The sequence below is a fragment of the Eptesicus fuscus genome, chromosome 13 (assembly GCF_027574615.1).
Source record: "Eptesicus fuscus isolate TK198812 chromosome 13, DD_ASM_mEF_20220401, whole genome shotgun sequence".
Lineage (NCBI taxonomy): Eukaryota > Metazoa > Chordata > Mammalia > Chiroptera > Vespertilionidae > Eptesicus > Eptesicus fuscus.
The window spans coordinates 62,446,698-62,463,845 of NC_072485.1; the positions used below are offsets into that span (position 1 = coordinate 62,446,698).

Here is a 17,148-nt window from a genome sequence, read left to right on the forward strand (position 1 = left end):
CAACAATACAAAACAAAAACATAAAAGTCCCCTACAACAACAATAAAAACAACCACTATAGAAAAGAGAATTAGGAAAGAGTTAAGAGAACGACAATAATACAAAAGAGAAAAATACTCAAAGAAATAAAGGGAAGGAAAAAATATGAAAAGAAATAATAAGAAAAAAATAAGAACAAAGAATAGGAAAGAAAAATTGCATAAAAGAAAGGAGGAAGGAAAATACATGAAAATAAAAAGGAGAAAGAAAAACTAGAAAAAATAAGAGAAAGAAAAAGTACAAAAGAAACTAGAGTAAGAAAAGCAAAAAGAAAAATAAGAGTATGAAGGACTAAAGAGAGACAAAAACAATAACAAAGCAATAAAAAATAAAGAAAATAATGCAAAACAAAAAGCAAAGTGGAGTTCATCTGGGCAGTGTTTAGTACCTCCTAGCAGCTCCCTTTGGATCTTGCTCTTATGTTGACTGAGGCTGACTATTTTGTATGCCATTTCTGGGCCTCCTGGGAGGTAATTTGGTGCTAGCCACTGTCAGAAGCTGCCCACGTTTTGCTCTTGGCAATGTGTTTGAAGCTTCAAGCGATCCATGGTTTGTGGCTGCCTCCACAGAGCTTGGCTGTGCACAGGAGGGGCCAGGCTGTGCCCTAGAGAGGGTTTGTTAGCAGCATGGGGCCTTGAAGTGGATCAGCAAACATCACAAGCACTACGTATCCATCTCCATCCATCTCTGCCTTCTGGCCGCCTTCCAGACTTAATTACTGAAAAGGCTGTTTCTGAAAGGGCTTTGGGGCAGAATCAGGAGGATGCGACCTCTAGGTCTCCTGTCAAGGGAGGTGCCATTCAGATTTCAGTGAAGATGGTGGGTGTGTTCCCCCATCCAAGCGCCACACATCTCAGTCTGTCCCAGAATATTTCCCTGACCTCATCCAGATGGAACCCCTTGTATGCAGTCTGGTGGAGTCTGCTGGAAGCTTGGAGTGTCTATCAGTTCTCCCATGAGGAGGAAACATAGTTGGATAGTGGGGGGAATGGCCCCACCGAAAAGTCAATCATTGATGCTGCCTGAGACTGTTCAGACCTATAGGCATGGCCTCTGCTTCTGCCTCCTCAGCAGAGATCAAGATGCAGGGTGGGGCAAGCAGGATTTCTTAGGGTCTACATCGAACCAAAAAGCTTCTGTACAGCAAAAGAAACCAGCAACAAAATTAAAAGGGAGCTCACTGTATGGGAGAACATATTTGCCAATGATATATCTGATAAGGGATAATATCCAAAATATACGAAGACCTCATACAACTCAATACCAGAAAGACAATCCAATTAAAAATGGGCAAGGAACCTGAATAGACACTTTTCCAAAGATAACATACAAATGCTTACTAGACATGAGAAAAATGTTCAACATCACTAATCATCAGATAAATACAAATTAAAACTACAATGAGGTATATCACCTCACACCTGCCAGAATGGCTACCATCAATAAATCAACTAACAACAAGTGCTGGCGAGGATGTGAGAAAAGGAAACCCTAGTGCACTGCTGGTGGGAATACAGCTGGTGCTGCCACTGTGGAAAGCAGTATGGAGATTCCTCAAAAAAATTAAAATCGGAACTGCCCTTTGACCCAGAGATCCCACTTCTGCGAATATATCCTAAGAATCCAGGAACACCAATTGGAAAGAATTGAACCCTATGTTCATAGCCGTGTTATTTACAGTAGCTAAGACTAGAAGACAACCCATGTGCCCATCAGTAGATGAGTGAATAAAAAGGTGGTGGTACATTTACACAACGGAATACAATGAGGCTATACAAAGAAAAGGATCTCTTACCCTTTGTGACAGCATGGATGGACCTGGAGATTATGCTAAGTGAAATAAGCCAGTCAGATAAATACAAATATCACATGATCTCACTTATATGTGGAATCTAATGAGCAAAATAGGTCCAGATGCATGGATGCATGGAACAGAATCAAAGATCTCAGAGAGGATGGGGGTGGGGCGGGGATAGGAAGAGATTAACCAAAAAACATATATGCATACATGCATTACCCATGGACACAGACAACAGTGTGGGAAAGGCCTGGGGTGGGGCGAGGAGCTGGTTGGACAGGGGTAAAGGACAAGAAAATGGGGGACATCCATAATATGTCAACAATAAAAAAAAATCTGTGTTCTAAAATGGTTCACATACACCTCCCTTACTCCCTTTAAAAAAGCACTGAGAGAGAGAGAGAGAGAGAGAGAGAGAGAAAGGAAGTAAGAGAGAAATGGAAGTAGAATATGTAGAAATGGTGTTTTATTTCAGGGACAATACTATATGAGTCCTTATGAACCTGGAAGAACATTTTCTGGTTCCGTGGAAACCAAAGGCAGCAAACCCAAGCAAAATCCACAACATTGGTAAAAGGCACGTCTTTCAGAGTTCCACTGTCCCGGGCAGAAGGCAGTAAACTGAGATAAGTGTTTATTAAGTCCGTGCCCTGGCTAACAGAAGGTTAACACAGACTCAATTCTTCCCTCCTAGTGTGGGAATCACTTGGGAGAACCGAAAAACTTTAAGAGCTGGAGGCGGGGAGAAACACTTCTCAAGAATAAATAGACACACCAAACTTAATGGCATGTATTATTAATTATTGTACTTAATAATAATAGCTATCATGCAGTGAGCATTGAGATACTGTGCTCAGTTCTTTCCTAAGCACTAAGTATCATCTAATATAACCTTCACCATTACCTATTAAAGTATACAATGAGTGGCCAGATTATTATGATCTCTGAACACATAATAATCTGGCCACTCAGTGTATATCCTAAGGCTAATATGCAAATTGTCCCCTCGACCAGGAGTTCGACCAGCAGGCAGGCCGGCCAACTGCCCATGTCCCCTCCCACTGGCCAGGCTGGCCAGACCCCACCCATGCACCGGGCCTCTAATACACACACACACACACACACACACACACTGAGTGGCCAGAGTATTATGCATTCAGAGATCATAATAATCTGGCCACTCAGTGTATATATATTATTATAATCCCCACGGTAAAGACACTCATAGTAGAGAATATAAATAAACACATGCAAGGAGCATGGGAATGGAGAGACAGACTGGATTCTGAATATACTTTTCTTTTGGAACTCTTCAAGTGATTTTTTTTTATATTTTTAAATGTGTCTACATGTCTGCTTAGCAACCACCACTCCACTCCCCAAAATCTCCCCTCCAAAATATACGCATTCATTCTTCCTTTCTCTCTATCCTGTTCTTCTGTTTATGGCTTTATTAAGATACTAAGTCCAGCCACGGCTCTTGCTGCCTGTGGTACAACACCTCACAAAACAGCACTGCTGGTTTATAAGGTGCTACAACCTTCCCTGCAGAGCGTGGGGGCATGATTAAAACCGACTAATGGCCAGAAAGCCCATTCTCATTCTACACTTGACAAAATAAACACCTCGTAAAGGCAGGTAAGCAGAAGCTACTTTTCACTCTGGACTGCTTTGTCTTAATAACCTTTGAAAGGGAGGAACCGACTGCAGGGAACTTCCAGCCTCTGGCACACACAAAACACAATTATGGCACAAGGAGATGGCAAAACCCCTTATGTGAAGTTAAATTATTCCCCGCTTCTCCTCAATACAGACCGGTGCTGAACTGCAACGCTTTTTTCTGGCTGCAGTAGTGGGATCTAACCGAGCCTGTCTTTAAAATGAGGACATTTGATTTCCCTGAAATCAATTCCCGAAAAGGGCTGATCCCCCCCCCCCCCCCGCCCCATCTTTTGTCCACAGCAAATGAAGCTCCACTTACATGTTGGAGGAAATATTATAAAACATTCCTTTTTTTTTTCTCTCTCAAAGTGCAGAATTTATGGTAACAGATAATTAACAACAAATGACAAACAATCTGAGTAGTAAAGGTCCCAGTTTGGTTGCCAAGATGATGGGATCAAATTCCAAGATAAACAGTGGAGCGTGCCGGCTGCCATTAATGTGGTGGAGGGGTCGAGATGGACAGATGCAAAACAGACTAGCCGTCCACCATCAAGGCTCACAGTGTGGGGCAAGCAACCTCCCACGGGGTTACTCTTTCCCTCTGAATTCTCCAGGGTGTCAGTGGGCGAGGGGGTGGGGCAAGGCTCACTCCACTGTGCTGCACATCCAAGCCTTTATATTTCACAGAGAGAAAAAAATGAGTTTCTTCTTTGAACTGCATTACGGAAGAGTCAGAAATGCATACCCTTGAGGAGCCAACACCGCCTTCCCAACTCTGCTGTTGCTTCTTCCCAAAGGCTTCCCCCTCCCCATTCCTCTCTTCTTTAAGCTTGAGACAAAACAGGTTTCAGTGCTGCCAGCTGTGCCCAAAATGTGAGGGTTAAGAGCCAGGTGAAAACAAGTTAACCTGTAAAAGTCAGAATCTGAGCACAACATATGGTAAGGCTCCTTGATACTAACAGATGGCGAACCTTGGGAAATCGCAATTGCAGATATTCTTACATTTCTCAAAAGCAAGTTCATGGTTCGCTATTTGTCAAGCAGATTTTTTTTTTTTTAAATACTGAAACACAAACCTAAAGTTTTGAATTACCTAACAAATTGTTCCTTCTCAGAGATCAAAACAGGCAAATGCATCAACAATTGGTATTTTAATCCTTTCAAATGCTGGATTCGCTGGTATGTAGAATTAGCATGCATACCCCAGAAAGCTGAGATGCAGTTTATCTTATCTCCCGGTTGACTCATGTTTAGAGATACTGACACTCTCCTGGTGTTAGTCAAGCCCAAGACGAGGGACATCATAATTGCAAGAAAGAGTTATGAGCTAATGAATATGTCTGCTAGGCCTGCCCTCCCCCCTCCCTCTCGCCTTCACACATACCCTCAGTTTTCTCTTCTCCATAAAACATGCATCTTCTCATTACACACCCTGCCTATCGAAGCAGGACTACTATGTAAAAGCTAGTAATTTAAAAAAAGAAAAAGAAAAAAGGAACACATTAAATATAAGACAGAACCAAGAGCAATGGGTATGATATTTGTGATTTTTAAAAAATCAATCTAATATAGTCTAATAGGGTCTGTGGTTATCTTTGAAGTCCTAGGGCAAAGCAAAATGAAACAAAAGGGAGAAAAATTTTCCAAAACTCAGGCCTAAAATAGAGCTGGTAAAATGTCTCTGTCATAGCAAAAGGCTAAATCTTTCAGGAAATTAGAGAAACATGCTGAGGTTGCTTAGCTGGTGGGAGACTTAATTTTTTCTTAATTTCAGCCTTTTAAGCCTTTGTGCAAAACACATTTTTAACTAAGTGTACAATATGTATTGGTCTGTGGCCCAAATACCACAAGTGAGCCACTTTCCTTAGCCAATCAGCGTAAATGCCAAAATAGCCCACTGCAAGATGGGAAATGATATTTTTCTAACTCAGGAATTATTGAGCTGGAAGGTTTCAGAGACTAGCTGTACAAAGAAACAAATGGGTCTAAGAAGAGTCCATGTCATGGTGTAAGGCCCTGCAATATTTTAAGGAAGCCACTGCCAACAGAGGAACTTCAAGAATGGTTTAATTTGCAGGTGGAATTTTAAAGGTCAATAATATCGACTACTAAAAATTTACCTCTGTTTGCTTTATTAAATGGTGTTAGTTTTTCTTTCTTTTTTTTTCAACTAGTGTCAAGAGCTTTACTACTTAATATAAAACTCCACAAAAATTTAAACCAACTAGGGGAGCTTATATTCCTGATTTGTGGTAAGGAAGAGGGAAAAAAAAGCCTACAAAAATGCATTTTCTTATTTGCATACATTTATCCTTCTACAGGGGCAGAAATGGAAAACAAGAAATCTTCAAAGCAAAATAGAACAAAAATATGCAGACCCAAATACTGCAAGGGCCAATAAATCCAACCGAGTTTCCTCTCTGCAGAGTTAGTATTTCTACACAAAGTCTCCAACTGTACTTTGTACATTAAAACACACACACACACACACACACACACACACACACACACAAAACGGCAGACTGACATGGTGGTCTGCACAAGTGTGGTAGTTTTATCCGCACTGATATTGAAATAATAGCCTAATCATGCCAGAGCAGCTCCTGAAACGTCTAGTTTCGAGTATGCTATGAAAATCTAAAAGGGGAAAAAGACATGGGAAGGAGAGAGCTAAGGAAATACTGCAAAGGAATCAAAACGAGCTGATGGATAGATCTTCTGAGACGCAGGGAGCTTTTTCTTCTTTGTGAAAACAGTTCAGAACTACCTGGGGTTTTTTTTATACAAAATGTGGTAGGTACACTGGCGCTACTTTGTTTTTAGATCTTAAAATCTGCATCTTCATGAGCTCTGAAGTCTCCAAATTAAAATTAAATGTGTCTCAAATGCAGACTCTCCATTACATTACTTCCTGGTTAGCTTGCCTTGCCATTTTGCATATTTTTATCGAAACATTTCAATGAAAGACATTTGAAAAAAACCTCTGTATTTTGAACAAGATACAGATTCAACCCTTAAGCAGAGGTGATATGATTGTTTTCGTTTTATATGTCTATCCATCGATGGTGGTCACACTCTCCCTATGATTCTTGTTTTACCTCTATAAATGTAGGTTAAGTATTTCAGAATCTGAAATCCAGGAATACCATACTACAGAGGATCTGCTTTATGTATCAGAATTCTTTACCCTCCCAGAGAGTTAAATAACTAAAAACACAAACAAAAAATACCACCAGTTATGCAACATACAGCTCGGGCTCTAAGAACAAATCCATATGGACAAAAAAAGATATGTCTGATTTTAGCCTGGCTTTCTAATGCTCGAATGCAAACAAAGAAATCTACAGAATAGGGGAAAAGTCAGCTGTACAACAAAGTCAACTGTCACGGACCAAAGACCAATACCCTCAGGGAATATAGAGGGAAAAAAAACTTATTTTAAAAAAGAAAGGGGAGAGGAAAAGAAAAATACCCTGTGTTTATATATGAGTGCAAACTAAAAGGGCCATTCAGCATCTCCATGATGAATTTCAGATTGAAAACATTAACAAAAATTATGGCCATGCTAATGTGCGGGCCAGTGATACATTTGTAATGAGAATGAGAAAGTGGCTTACCAAAAGAAAAATGCTTTGAGTTTTTTTTTTTTCCAAACAGCTAATGCAGCCCAGCTCTGTAGGAAAGGATGAAATTCTACCTTCTTTAGCAAGCGCAATTTGACAGAGCCCCAGACATTCATTCATTCATTGATATTACTATCCCTCTGTCTGAGAGTTAGGGGTCATTTTTCTTCTCCCTCCACCATATCTCTATGATGCCTCCCTACTATATTCTTTCCCTGCAGAATATCACTAATGATGAGAGATTTGTGTTCTTAATTTCAAGTAGACTGAAGAAAAGATAAAACATAAAAGAAATCCTAAACTGCCAGAGTGAGAAGGTCTGATGCTAAAGGGTATCAATTCCAATAGCTGGGGAGGAACCTGAAATTCAGAGAAGCCCAAATTTCTAAGGATCATAGACCTAACTAGTGGTCAAGTCAGGACTAGAATCCAAGTTCCCTTAAACACCATCAAATAGTGTCCTACACCAAGCTGTGTATTCACTGATACTATAGAATGCCAGCTTCCAAAAATGCATTTGAAGGTACTTCTTAAAAAATTCCACTTCAGGTAGCGGACTAAGATAAGAAGTAGGCAGCATCCTTGGCACTTGTCTCAACTTCCCACACACGAGCAAGGTGAATTGTATTGAACCACGAATAGCCTTTGGTTTATTCCTTGGTACCACCAAAGGAAGTGAGGCTCAAAGTAAGTAGATTTGCAGCAGAGGGAGCTTTTATTGCATATCTTGCAGACAAAGCAGAAGGACTTGTAGATAAATTATATTTTTGTCATTCTTTAAAAAATGTTTTCATCAAAAAAGTATTACATAGTTGTTAAGTATATAAAGTAAAAAATGAAAGGCCTTTTATCCAACACTCCTTTAGCAAATTCATTCCCAAATTTATTCCCTACATGATCATCAGTAATGTTGGTATTTATCTTTCCACACTTTCATATTTTTTTAAACCAAATAACACAATTCTGTAACGCTCTTCCGTAATTTTGTTTTTGTACCTCAGGATATCTAATACTGCCCTGAAATAAATATTTACTTCCTACCACATAAGAATGAAACTTCAGATCAAACAAACAAAATCCTTTAAGAATTTTGGCATGGAATGATCACCCAGACACCCTAAATGCTTCATATCAAAATGCCCAATTAAACACTGACATGCTATAGAGTTCAACAAAGCAACAAGAACATAAGTCACTGTCAGGTTTTATACCACCAAGCAGTTCAGAAATAAAAATATTAACCAACCATTATCTCATGCTCACCAAGTAGTGGAAAAGACCATAAATATTATCCCAACATCTGTTTATCAAGTGCTATCTTTCAGCCATTATATGTCATATGCATCATCTCATTTAATGCTCACAACCATTATAAAGGGTCATTAAACCCATTTTACAGATGAGAAGACTGAGGTTCAGTAATATGTCCATCGTGACCTAAACCAAGCCTGTAACTAACTGGTGGGATCCGCATTTATAGAGATCTATTATTTCAGATCTCATTCTCAGCCACTATATGAATGTTGTCCTCATTTCCCTGCTCAAGCTGTACCCTTTGCACTCAACCCTGGTTATTATGATTAACTCTTGATGCTTCTGTTTTAACCTCTGTCAAGTGGGGAGTGTAAGGCATTGGGGGCGGTTACAAGGACCTGAGACCAGCCCACATGAAGGAAGGCCACTGTGATACCCTGGAGAACAACGAAGCAACACACAGCTCACTGGATTCCTTCTCTCTTGGGACTGTCACTCCCATGGAGCAATTAAAGGTAGGTGAGACACTCCAAGCTCTGATGTGAAAAATCAGGATACCTGCCAACCCACCCAGAAAAGTTTGCTGGAAAACACTTACCAGGGAGTTATTTTTTTATTTATTTATTCATTTTATTTATACTCTACTGGTTTTCAAAATGAATGGAAACAACTTACAATTAAAAAAACAAATGCAGAATTTATAAAACAACCATTAATGACAATATCTACCGTTTATTGAGTATAACCAAGCACTAAGCACTCCTCTAAGGAATTTACGAGTAATATTGTTTTTAACCTTCTAAGTAACCTTTTGAGATAGGCACTACTTTATTGTCCACATTTTACAAGTGAAAAAAAAAACCAGAAACGTGGATACATTTCTCTGTGTCTGGTTGCACTACTAGTAAGTGGTGCAACCAGTTTTAAATCCAACAATCTGATTCCACTGGAGATGTTCACCACTGTACTATAGTGTCTCCCAAAACAAGTCAAAAGAACCAGAGCTAAGTAAGATCCCAGGATCACTTTGTAAGGTCATATATGATTGTCTAACCACTATCCTATACATCTGAAACTAACATAAAATAATACTGAATGTAAACTATAACTGAAAAATAAATTATTTAAAAAAGAAGACTCAAAGGGTGTTGACAGCCAAAGATATACGCAAATAAAGTAACTAACTAAGACTGAAAATAAAATTTGTTTTGATCTTCTTAACAACCAATCCTCAAAGAAAAAGGTGAGGAATTAAGCAAGTGACCAATCAGCCTGGTTAGTGTGGGACTAAGGGTCTCTCAGAACACAGGACTTTCAGTGCAAAACTGAGATGGTTGGACACTCTACTAAAAAGTTCTGGTAATCTATATATATAAAAAACCCTAATATGCAAATAGACCAAACGGCGGAACAACTGAACAAAACAACTGGTCGCTATGACATGCGCTGACCACTAGGGGGCGCGCGCGAAACATGGCAGGCATCGGCAGCAGGCAGCAGGCGGCAGAGCGTGGAACATGGCGGGCGTTGGCCACAGCGGGCTGGTGGAGCAGGTGAGCAGGGGCGCCAGACCAAGGCACCATACCAGTCGCTGTCATCGGAGCAAGCCTCTGGTGGTTACTGAAAATTCTTTGCTCCCGTGCGCCGTGGTCCTGCCTGGTGCTCGCACCCACTGCCGGTACTAGAGCCGCTGCTTGCACCCACTGCCGGCACCCAGCGCCAGCCCCAATCGCTCGGCACCATCAGTAGGTGCGAGCAGCGGCTGCCGGCCCCGAATGCCCCTTGGGTTTCTCCACCTCCCCCTGCTCCCGATGGGCAATTGGGGCCAGCAGCCGCCTCTCACACCCGCTGCGGGCGACGGCCCCACTCGCACCCGCTGCTGGCACCAGAACCACAGCTCGCTCCTGCTTCCGGCGGCGGAGCTGCTGCTCGCCCCCATTGCCAGTGCTGGAGCTGCCGCTCACACCCCCTGCCGGCACCCGGCACCGGCCCCGGTCGCTTGACACCATCAGCGGGTGCAAGCGGCAGCTGCCGGCCCCAATCGCCCCTCAGGGCTTCTTCACCTCCCCCTGCTCCTGAGGGACAATCGGGGCCAGCTCCGCTCACATCCACTGCTGGCGCCGGCCCCAATTGCTCCGTGCTGTCAGCGTGAGGGAGTAGTAGCGGCAGGATCGGGGCTGCCCGCAGACAGGGGACTGGGGGCCATGGCAGGAGGGACTGGGTGGGGGCGCAGAGGATGGGCCAAGACCTGCCCCTCTGCCCACTGCAGCCTCGAGGCCCACAGTTCCTTTCAAGGTGCACGAATTAGTGCACTGGGCCCCTAGTATTTTATAAGGCCTCAGATAATTAAAAACATACAAAATCAGTACGGTGCTTTCAAACCTACATTGGCTCCTTTGGCAGCTCCTCCCACCGTCATTAAATACTAAATAATTCTCTCAACAGTCTTCTTGGGAAAGATGAAAGGGTGATAGAAAAATAAAGCCCTGTTAATTGTTGGTTTTTAATCAGCGCACCTATTAGTGTGTTCAAGAGTCTGGGTAAGAGGGGCACACAAATTCTGGGTTAAATTCTGCCCTGCTCACTCCAGCTGAGTTTTAATTTTCTTTCCCAAGGTCACATAGGATTGCTTTCTTTAAAAAAAAAAAAATCTTCCTGCCTGGCCAGCATGGCTCAGTGGTTGAGCATCAACCTATAAACTAGGAGATCACAGTTTGATTCCCAGTCAGGGCACATGCCCGGGTTGCAGGCTCGATCCCCGGTGTGAGGCATGCAGGAGGCAGCCGTTCAATGATTCTCTGCATCATTAATGTTTCTATCTCTCTCTCCCTCTCCCTTCCTCTCTGAAATAATTAAAAAATATTTTGTAAAAAACTTCTCTACATCACAGAGATGTAGGCCAGTGGGTTTTAGAAAGCTTGGTGGCAGCAAACCAAGACCAAGCAGTAAACTTCTTAAAGCCAGTTGAACAACAGCTCTGAAATCAGTGATGGGCTTCACGAAGATGGGAGCAGGTCTTACGTGTCTATTCCCCGCAAAGCAACAGCTTGCAAATAATTATTGTCTTGGTTGCCATCTTCATCTTAGGATGTCAGAGCTGAAAGATCCATAACTATCATTTGATGCAAATGTTTACAGATGAGTAGACTGAGGACTGGAGAAAGGAAGTAAGCTGACCAAGGAGGGGTCACAAAGCTGAGATGAGACTAACTGAATTAAATGGGAAGTGAGCTCATCCTTAATTATGGTGAGAAAACCCCAAAAAGGCTGCATGAAAGAAAACCATGGATCATGTAAGGAAGCTAGATTGCAACTCCAATCCAGGTGATCTGCCATGGGTCATCATAGGCCTCAGTTGTAAGTGAAAAAGGAAAACAAATGTTTTTAAGAATCCTGTGCAAAATAAATGAGTAACATTTCAAGTGGAAAAGACAAAGTATCTTCAGGGAGAGGAGCAAAGCTCTGCGTGACATGTTACAAATTTCAAAAAAAAAAAAAAAAAGCCCTGACCGGTTTGGCTCAGTGGATAGAGCATCAGCCTGTGGACTGAAGGGTCCCAGGTTCGATTCTGGTCAAGGACATGTACCTTGGTTGCAGGCGCATCCCCAGTAGGGGGTGTGCAGGAGGCAGCTGATCAATATTTCTCTCTCATCGATGTTTCTAACTCTCTATCCCTCTCCCTTTCTTTCTGTAAAAAATCAATAAAATATATTTTTAAAAATTTTTTCAAAAAAAAACACACAAAAACTGAAGAAATTTTAGACTAAATATTTTATGGATATTTTCCAGCCAATTTAAGTTTCTATTTGGACTAAGAGCAATCTTTTTTTTAAAAAATTACAGAAATGTAACATTAGCACATTTCACCAAGATATTTGGATGCCTAGCATGGGCCCAGTCACTGCCAAGGCATGAAACATGAAAAAGTAAAGGCAAGGAAAAGGTGGGTCAACATCTTGAAAATAGGCATACCTTCATTCAAACACTCACAATGTTAAAACAGCTCAGAAAAATTCCGATGAAAATCTCCAAATCTCAAACATAATTTCTTATCTCAATGCACAAAAATCAAATCAATGGATGGATTGAGCAATCAATCAGTATTTCTTGAACACCTGTTACCTATTCAATCACTGCCTTTAAGAAATAAACGAGAGAGAGAGAGAGGGGGGGGGAGAGAGAGAGAAACAGAGATGAGAGAGAGAGAGAGAGAGAGAGAGAGAGAGAGAGAGAGAGAGAGAGAGACTAGGAGCACATGTGTCGGGCCAGGGAAGGCACAGTAGTTCGGACTGGGAGAGACAGAAGAGGTTTCATAGATGTAGAGCAGCCTGAACTGGCTCTGAGGCATTTGATGAGCTGAGCATGGCACCAAGATGGAAAGGCTCGGGGTGTGCTCAGGTGACAGGGAGCCAACTTGTGTGGCTGCTGGAGCAAAGGGTTCAGGTTGGAAGCCCTCAGTGGGTGATAAAGATGAAAAAGCAAGCTGGACCCAGACCACGGAAGAATCCTCTACTCAAAGGTAGGAAGGCAATCTGGAAAAAGGGCTCCCCAGATGTCCAGGCTACCATTACAAACCCCATTTGTCAAGCCTTTTTTTCAAAAAAGGTATAATCTGGTCCTTCGAATATTTCATGGCTAGATCTAAGCAGATCAGTTCTAAGGTTAAATGACCTTTAAAATATCTCTGTGTATCCACAGTTCAGAAGAGGAATCTTATGGCTACAAATAAGTGAAGACTAAGCTGAGATTCCCTGTCAGTCATTTTCCCAGAATCTAGGGCAAAACATACTTTCTTTTGCCTAAAAGGGAACAGAATCCAGAAAGTACTTTGCAATTCTTTAATGCAAAATGTCACCCCAGCAAAACAGAGCTAAAGTATCCAAAGTCCACAAATCCTGTCACATATTTGAAGAAAAAGAAATTATTCGAAATAGGAGAATAAAAGAAATCTTGAAATGAATACACAGTTACTCTTCGGAAAAACCATTTTAACAAAAAAAAAAATATGATTTACCTTAAAACTTTTCCTTAAAATCATGCTAGCAATCCTTCATAATCATGAATATATTCCGATTTAAAGCAAGTATCAAATTCTCAGAAATAGTTTAGCATACAAACCATTTACAAGGATTTCTTTCTCTTTTTCGTTAGAAATCCCATCACATGGAAACTGAGTGGTTCTACTGGATATACTTGCAAAGCAACATCCTATTATACACTAATATCCAAGTAGTCAAGAAAAAGATCTTGTTTGGTTAGTGTTTCTAAATTTGAGTGTGTGTGTGTGTGTGTGTGTGTGTGTGTGTGTGTGTGTGTGTGTGTGTTTTGAGGGGGGGGGGGCGGTCCCACTATTTTTTTAAATGCCCGAATAAAACCATTACTAAAAAAACAAAAAGAGCTTGTGACTTAGACATGCCCTGAGTCCAATTTGCCAGGGATGGCAAAAACAGTGAACAGAGCCCTAACTTCCTTTCTCTCTTGACTATACAATAGATTTCAAAGAGGTTTAGTCCTACTATGAAAGACGCATGTTAGCCATTGGAAGGGTCCCATAGAGAATGAGCACCAGGCCTTGAATAAACAAGGGAGATGGCGACCTTTTGCCCCATCTGCTGAAAGCCCCGCACATCCTGTGGCCGAGGAACAGAAAAAACGCTGGTGTGCATCCAGGTGCTGCAAAATCCTGCCTCCTGGTTTCTCCCACACTTTGTTCCTGAAACAGTTTAAACCGCACTTGGTTCAAACAGTAGTAGGGAGTGAGAGAAAAGTACAATTCCTGGAATCAGGTGCTCCACCATCCCTTAGACCTTTGTTCCCCAGCTGGATGTAAAGGGGTGGTAAGGTGAGGTAAGGGGGGAAACTAGAAATTTTCAAGAAATATTTCCTCATGGAGACAAGCAATACAACGTAAAGCAAACTGAGCTAGGGGATCAGGAGGGGTCTCTGCCAAAATTCACTGTATGACATGATTAGGCAAACACCTTAACCTCTCCGATGTTACCCATAAAATGTGGGCAACCTACCACCACCCATGAGAGGCTCTGAAAATCAAATTGTGGTTGAAAGTACTCTGACAATCTGAGGTGTTACACAGATGTAGGGCATTCCTCCAAGCTATATTGGGGACCACAGATAAGCATCTGTTTTGAGAATCATAGGTCTTTTATCCTCCCCGGCAGAAGTCATCAGTGACTTTCTTATTTTATGTCTATTTTCTTGATGGCTAGTTTTTAAAAGTTCATGAGCGATACTTACATATGTACATGTGGCGGCTGGAATCTGCTCTGGTTGATGTTGTAGTGCGTGAATGCCTGGGTGGGGTTAGAGCTGTATTCATCCACCGATATGGTAACTTTGCCTTGAGAAGGAATCCCATGTGCCATCCTTCCTCTCTATAGGCATGAGCAATTCACAACTTTCCGGAGCGAAGGATGGAAGCAGGCATGGTGCACTTCAGCCAACCTCTGAACCCAAGGATCTCCTCATCAATACTGCTGTGCGTTTCTGGGGGGAAAAAAAAATTGTAAAATGAGAACAAAGAAAAAGAGGGTGTTCAACTGTGACACCCGGACATGAAATTGGTTCCAGAAAAAAAATCTCAATATGTGTTGCTTGTCTCGTGGATACAACCTTTTCCAACTCTCTATCCTGCGAGCACTTCAGAGTGGACATCACACTCCATGTGACACCGCTGGCCGCTAGCAAATCATTTGAATGGTGTTCAAACGAAGATTTCCTCTTTAATTATAATTATGGCACTTAACATGAATTACAGAAGGGCCATATCCCCAGTTGCCATGGAGTCTAACTATAAATGATTTGTGCTTGAAGTGGGAGAGTCTTCCTGCTAATTGGAATATCGGGTCCGTACAAAGTTGGTGTCATAGAATAATGTGAAATCTCAGTGCCCAACAAAGCCATAACAAGCAATAGCCTATGTACGTTTAAAAAGCTGTGCTCATAACAACATCTGTGTGTGCCTGTACTACACACATCATATATGCACACATTAAACATATTATTTTTTTCTTTTACGAGGTAGCTCCCAAAATACATAGGTACTCAATGCCTGGTATATACATATGCATTCAACTCTGGCAAAGAACTTTGGGTTAAGGCAAATCCTTCACACTAAATCGAACATCATGTCTCTCAAGACTGCAGTCACTTGGGGGAAAGGCAAACACGCCCAGGCTTGGACCACCACTTTGGATGCATTCATTACCATCGCTCTATCGCTCTTCCAGGCGGGAGGAAGCACTAAAGGAGGGGGACCATGACATATCCCACCTGCCTCATTCCTGCTTGTTGCTGCATAATTCTCAGTAATTAATTTCATACTCTTTTTTTTTTTAACCTTTCCACTAGTTTTGAATCTTCTTTTAAATGTCAATATACGATTTGCTGCACTGGGTCCAGAAATGAGGATGTTTACTTTTATAGCAGGTGTGCAAAGACTGAGCAAGCACAGCCCTGCGTGGAGGCTGCTGCCATCGATGAGTGCAGTCAAGGAGCAGCGGCAGGCAGCACAGTCCTCGGGTAACCCTTGGGTAACCCGCACTCTGACTTGAAGTGCTCCACATCCGAATCCGTTTGCCATTGTGCACCATTAAGCTTCTGAGTCTTAGCTGCTCTCTCAAATAAAAATATGTAGAATAACAAGATCAGATTTAAATTTGGCATGAAACACCTTAAATATCAAGCAAAAGGCAGATGGCCTGCTATAGGCCATTTATTTTATTATTTTGCAACCCGGGGCTTGCGTAGTCCTCCATATGCTAGCTGGGCTGAGAAATTCCACAGCGTTCCACTCAAATCATTGCCTTGTTCATCTTAGCAAAGCGAGCTGAACAACACCCAACCCTGCCTGCGTTCCTAATGTACAAAGGCAACTGCCCAAGGAGGAATCCCTGGTGCGCTGGCATTTTAAACAGTGTCCCTTTGGGTTCTCTTTCTTCTTCCTGACTTCATGGGAGGTATGAGTCCTTTAAGCACCAGTTGATAGACAAGCAGGCCAGCAGGATTAACGAAATTAAAGTCTTTCCCTGCCCCTCTGATGTAAGATATCTATAAGAACTGCTTACGAATCATAATGTGGCAGTTTTCATACCAAGTTTGCAGCTGTTTCCTTAATTTCCCCCCACAATTATATTTTACTGTTATTTTGCAGAACAGTAAAACACAACACCTGCTTCAAATTGCAGTCCTGTTCTAAGTACTGTAATTCTCTTTTGAGACACAAAGTACCGAGACAGTACTGAAGCGCAAAACTGCATAATTGTGCCATGCTGAAAAGTAAATACAAATGAAAACATCTTCCTGTTATAGAAATGACTGCCATTAAAAAGAATGTTAGCCATCAAAGCACAGAGGGGAAAAAAACCCACACACACATTTCCAGACTGCAAGAACTTAAAGTGTTTGCACAATTAGAGAGTGATGTAAAAATTGCATGGCAATTCTTATGCTCCTGCCATCAATGTCTATTGTGTGAAATACAGAACATGAACAAGAGAAGGCAACAAAATTCATGTCTAGACCATTGTGACCTCTCAGTAACAATCCTTGCCCTCAGTGCCAGAAACAGTTTAAATATTTCTGGAACAAACTCACTAATTAAAATAAAGTATACATACCCATTATGTAAATAGCTATGCAGTGACTATTTACATAAGAGTTAGCATTAGACCCTGCCATTGAAAGCCTAGAAGAGACGGGACTTAGAAGGTGGTCAATGCACACACCTAAATGGTCCGCTCTATCCTAAAG

The 17,148-nt window shown here is 41.7% G+C and overlaps 1 protein-coding gene across 1 annotated transcript in view; it reads right to left on the bottom strand.

Moving 5' to 3' along the window:
• MPPED2 (metallophosphoesterase domain containing 2) overlaps positions 1-14,762 on the bottom strand; it is a 165,255-nt gene extending 150,493 nt beyond the window's left edge. The window contains exon 1 of the mRNA XM_028156702.2: positions 14,635-14,762. Coding sequence (XP_028012503.1) covers positions 14,635-14,762 — 128 coding nt within the window. The remainder of the gene's footprint in view (positions 1-14,634) is intronic.
• Positions 14,763-17,148: the final 2,386 nt, after the last annotated feature.